Raw genomic sequence first — 5489 nt, 5'->3', positions numbered from 1 at the left:
ATTCGCTTCTGGAGTATAGGCCTAATGGGATTTCAAAGACGGTGCGTGAAGAAGTTTTTAATATATGCGATAATTCCTTAAATTATTTTTAAGTAAAAAAAGGTCTGGCTACAGTCAAGTCTTTGAATCGAATGCGTTAGAGTTACTGATAATCCCCCGGCACTAAGCCAAAATCCCCAGAGGGTGGTCTTTCCTCAATCGTTTCCGACGTTGAAGGATTAAATTTAATCGAGAACAGACTGAGAGGCGATGGCTATAGTGTGAGTGGGGATCAGATGACTCCATCGGAAACTACTTTACAATTAAACGAATAATGGAACCCGGCTTAGTTCCTGGATTATTCCTTTAAATTCTTGTTCTCATGGTTGTTAGGGAACCATCTCTTAACTGAATTCAGAATAAATGCACTGGGAAAAAGAATTGGTGTTTTGAAGTTCCGCTTTCTTACATTTTACGGTTTTAACGCTGGAACAGGGTTGCCACGGGTCAGGGAAAACCAGGAAAAGTCAGGGAATTTGATTTTAGTGGGTAAAATTTCTGGGGATAAAGTCTTTATTGAAAGAGTAATGAAAGTTTCTCCTCATCCTCTCTTAACACAGAAAACTCTAGAGCAATCCTTAAAAATACTGTCTAGAATTGTTTTTGTAAAGTAAATGCCCCTAAAAAAATCTCTTAGACTGTTATTTATAGTTAAAATGTTTCTTATTCATTTTGGTTCAACAAATACATTGGAAAACTTAATGTAGATCGAGTTTATTTAATTATAAGCACTTAAAACGTGCTGTAAACATTTACACTTTCGGCCTAAAAAGGTCAGGGAAAATCTTGGAAAAAAAGTCAGGGAAAACCTGGAAAGTCAGGGATTTTGGTTCTGGAAATTCCGTGGCAACCCTGGGAGGGGAATGGCCATCTTTTTAATTACATGGAAAGATACGGAAATAGGCCCTTAGATTTATATAGAGAAACACGTGTGGGATCTGGTAATGTCGCGGATGATGCGAAACTATATAAGGACATCACGACCGAGGATGACAGCATTCTTTTACAGCAAGATCTAGACAACGTCATCGCTTGGGCGTCCTCCTACGGGATGCAATTTAATGCGGAAAAATGCACAGTGCTCCATTTGGGAACAAAAAACTCTAGGTTTCCTTACAAAATCAATGGTATCACTCTATCTCGAGCGCCCTCAGTGCGGGACCTAGGTGTTTTTATGGACGAGACATTTACTTTTACCACCCATACTCAACGCATCTCCAATCGTATTAATAGTATTACTGGGCTAACGCGACGTAATTTTTGCCATCATTCACCAAATCTAATGCGTACAATCTACAATTCCCTGGTTTTACCACTTATTGACTTCGCCTCTGTCATCTGGCGTCCTCCTCGAATAACGCAGCAGACACAACTTTTAAAGGCTCACAACAGGTTCACAAAGGTCACGAAGGGATTGAGCCACCAGTCTTTTGCTACGCGTGATGAGCACCTCCGACTACTTTCCCCGTCTCTTAGACAACGTGTCAATGACCTGGTTTACGTCTTCGACATTTACAGAGGCAATGTTCATGCTGACATGTCTGGCCTATTCGTCCCTTCTACAAATTTCCGCACAAGAGGACATCCAGCTAAACTTGTTAAACCTGTGGCTAAGTCATTTTCTAAGGCTAGTCATTTTACGTCAAGGGTAATCAACGATTGGAACTCTCTGCCAGAAGACTTATTATTATTAGAATGTTCTGTCCATTTCCGTCGCAGTGTTACGGACTGGATTCGGAAGAGTTCCTGAATTTTTATTTTTTATTCTAATTTTTGTTTGTTTATATGATGTACCTTATGCTTTTGGGGGGTTGCACACAAGCCGACTTGGCTTAGCGACCCGATCCCTCAGTTCGAAATAAATAAATAAATCTCTTAGCGAAATCCACTGGAGTAAAAAAGAATGATGACTATTTAAGATTTTAAGAATATAAGAAATATTAGGAAGTAAATTTTTTATGGCGTTCGAAGCGACGGTGTGTTTTGGATTGCGCGTGAATTTATTAGTGGCGCGTATTAACACACTGTACAGAAAAGGCACGGTGCATTTATATTTAATTCGAAATTGAGACCTGTAGAGTAGATTCTTCAACAAATAAACGATGGCTCTATATATCTCTCTGTTCAAATAAAGATCGGGTGCGGGATGCTGGGGGAGAGCTTGACATACGATGCTTTCTCCAGGGTTCATACAAACCTGGAAAACCTGGAAAAATCAGGGAAATAAATAGTTGACAAAAACATCAGGGGAATTTAGAATTTTTAGTAAAATGCAGGGAAATTTGCGTCAAACAGGGGCCGAGTAATTAATACCCTCCATAGGATGAACATTACACTAAACTTTGGAGGCTCATAACTCTGGTTCTACTAGAGATACGGGGGTGCCCTTTGAGTATGTTATAGTCCTATTTGCCCCCCCCCCCTTATTCGTTAATATTTGCACCATAGGATACTCCGTATACGGGAAAAACCTGGAAAACTCAGGGAAGTATATGGGGAAAAATCCTGGAAAACTCAGGGAAGTATATGGGGAAAAATCCTGGAAAACTCAGGGAAGTATATGGGGAAAAATCCTGGAAATCTCAGGGAAATTTGTTTTCCAAAAGTTGTATGAACCCTGTTTCTCTGTACTTTTACAATAACGTAACGATACAATACAATACGAAAGATTCTAAAGAATGAGATTAGCGGAAAAAGAAAGAGAGAGAGGGAGAGGTACATGCAGCAGCCATGAAAAATAGAGCGGTAGGGGTTCTTGTACCCCATTAGCCAGGAGTAAAAAGGGCTTTCGTAATGGGGCCCCGGACGAAGGTGGGTCCATGCACTACCGTAATAGGTTCTCCCGCCCTACTCGCGCCAGTCTCTCTCTATTTTTGGTCCAGGGGGCCCAAAGGAGATTCTGAAAAGTATGGCGCGTCGGAATTGTACCGCGGTTCGGCTCAGGATAGTCCTTACTATACTGACACGCTTATCGATCGTCCGAAGAGAAAGGGTCCTACCCGACCGATCGCCTAGAGTTCAACGGCCCTAGTTTTCGCTTCCTTCCTCAAAGTCTGATGCTTCTAGAAGCTAAGCCTCGGCTTCGAGTATAGTCTTCTTCTTCGCTATATCAAGAAGTGATATCTAGTTTATTATGGAGAAGGTTGCCTAAGTATTCGCGCGCCATAGTCCTAGTCCCCTTTCAAAATACAAGGGGGGACGTAAAAGGAGGTCACCGGGCTATTTCGCAGCCTCTCCTCAGTCGGAAAATATGACTGTAATTTTCCCGTCATTCGCGTCGCCGCGCTGACGTGAGTTTTCAAGAACCAATGAGATATCTTGCTGGTTGTAATTTAGAGGCGGCGGGGATTAACTCCGGACCTACTATACGTTTGGACTGGAAATATGGCGAATTAATACCTTCTCCCTAGTAAACTAGATATCGCTTCTTGGCTATACCTTAAGCGGCGACCGCCTTATATTTATTCCATAATCGTCTCGTCTTCCTCAGTTGGTGCTAAAGAGGAGACCCCCGGAGACGGGAATATAGGGTTCCATCAGGCTGCGCTCTTGTTTTGAGAAATATTTTCGAAGACGGTCTTTCTTTTTCTTAACTTTTTATTGCAAAATCTACTAGGGTATATTTTCTTTAAAATATCGTACAGGGTTGCCACGGGTCAGGGAAAACCTGGAAAAGTCAGGGAATTTTCAAAAGTTTCAGCAAATTCACAGAATTTGATTTTAGTAGGTAAAATTTCTGGGGATAAGTCTTTATTGAAAGAGTAATGAAAGTTTCTTCTCATGCTCTCTTAACACAGAAAACTCTAGAGCAATCCTTAAAATTGTCTAGAATTGTATTTGTAAAGTAAATGCCTTTAAAAAATCTCCTAGACTGTTATTTATAGTTAAATGTTTCTAAAATTCATTTTGGTGCAACAAATACAGTGGAAAAGAGAGTACTTAAAACGTGCTGTAAACATTAACACTTTCGGCCTAAAAGGTCAGGGAAAACCTGGAAAAGTCATGGAATTTGGTTATGAAAATTCCGTGGCAACCCTGTCTTATGTATCTTAAGGTTTTCAACTTGATAGGTTCTAGTTCTACTGCAGCCTGCCTGCACGCAAACTCCAATTGATCAAAACTTATCAGTTAGGGAGCGCCTAAAGAAAAATCGGAAGTAACTTCCGCGTTTTGAGCAAAACCACATGGACTGACGCTTATAATAAAAGGCGTCTTTTCAAAATCATGAGCGATGTGTAGACGTGAATATAAAAGTAGTTTTCTCTCCTCCCGAGGGGGTGGAGTTCGAGCTTGATAAGGATTGGTGCATGGTCCCCCCCCCCCTCCAATACCCTGTATCCACTTCCAAGTGCATTAGGAAGATCCATACTTCACCCACCGCAAGCATCTCTCAATACTTTAAACGTACTCTTAGGAAAATGTCTTCTTACGTCATTTGATAGATTTTTTCGTAGCCGCAATGCATGCACGCTAAAGTTGCCCAACCCACGTCTGTAAAGACAGCGCCCTTAGGGTGAAGATGAAGGGAAAATTTAGGGTTATTTTCTTAAAACTTACCCCATTTTTTTCCACTTCCCATCTCCCTCCTGCAGATCCATCTCGTTCTTTTACTAATTGCGTATAATTTAGATGCATTATGCGTGTAGAATTCGACTGACGAATCGTAATTGCTTTCCATGATGTCTCTTTTTTATGTAATTCAGAGTTTGTTTTTATAGGGAGCTAACAGCTGGCTAGGGGGAAGAGATAGTCTGACGTCACGCAGCCCCTCTCTGGTTGGCATGTTTGCGCGTAGAGTACTGTTTCCAACCGTTAGGGGGGATGAAACTCCAGTAAGAGATAGAAGGGTGTGACGTTTCAGGGTCAGAACTGTTAGCTCCCTATATACTCTTTGGTAGTTAGGGCTTTTCGAGACATATTTTGAAGTAGCGTAAAATATAAAGATGAAATCATAAAAAGAAACCTTAAAGTAATTAGGTTTTCAAAGAATCTCGTGTTAAATTGAACAAAAATTGATTTGAAGAAAATCCGTCGTGAAGGCGTCTTTTCAAAGTTGCCTTTATAAGGGCCAGCGCGGTCTTTGACCTCGATTGTAGTCCATAACGTCCGTTTTTACGCTATATAGCGCAGGCACCTTGACCCTCTTAGGAATGATGTATGATTTTTCTCCAGCCTCTTACTATCCCTCCATCCTTGTCTCTCCAGACCTTTTCCGTCTGCAGCGTTGGCTTCCCAAAAATTTCCAACATCCATAGACGGTCGTTGCAGTTTTTCGCCATTTGGTTTGGCCCCCAAATTCGCAGACTGGCTCTAGGGTCATAAAGTGGGAATTTTTCCCAGTACCAAGCCTTAACCTCACGTGCCTTGGCTAATACCCTTAAGGAAAAAAAGGCGGGAAAACTCTCGCTCTGACCATAGGTGTTATTGATTTTTTCGCGCGCTCCTTTTCC

General features: G+C 41.4%; 1 protein-coding gene across 1 annotated transcript; it reads left to right on the top strand.

Moving 5' to 3' along the window:
• Positions 1-922: 922 nt before the first annotated feature.
• Positions 923-1789, top strand: LOC149588496 (uncharacterized). Its single transcript, XM_089862410.1, has one exon. The coding sequence runs from the start codon at positions 923-925 to the stop codon at positions 1787-1789; it is 867 nt and encodes a 288-aa protein (XP_089718536.1).
• The last annotated feature ends 3700 nt before the right edge of the window (positions 1790-5489 follow it).

Source organism: Phalangium opilio, unplaced genomic scaffold (genome assembly GCF_054372755.1).
Source record: "Phalangium opilio isolate 3A_F unplaced genomic scaffold, DU_Popi_V2 ptg000540l_1, whole genome shotgun sequence".
Taxonomy (NCBI): Eukaryota; Metazoa; Arthropoda; class Arachnida; order Opiliones; family Phalangiidae; genus Phalangium; species Phalangium opilio.
Note: the sequence above shows the minus strand (reverse complement) of the source record. Positions and strands in the feature narration are given on the sequence as shown.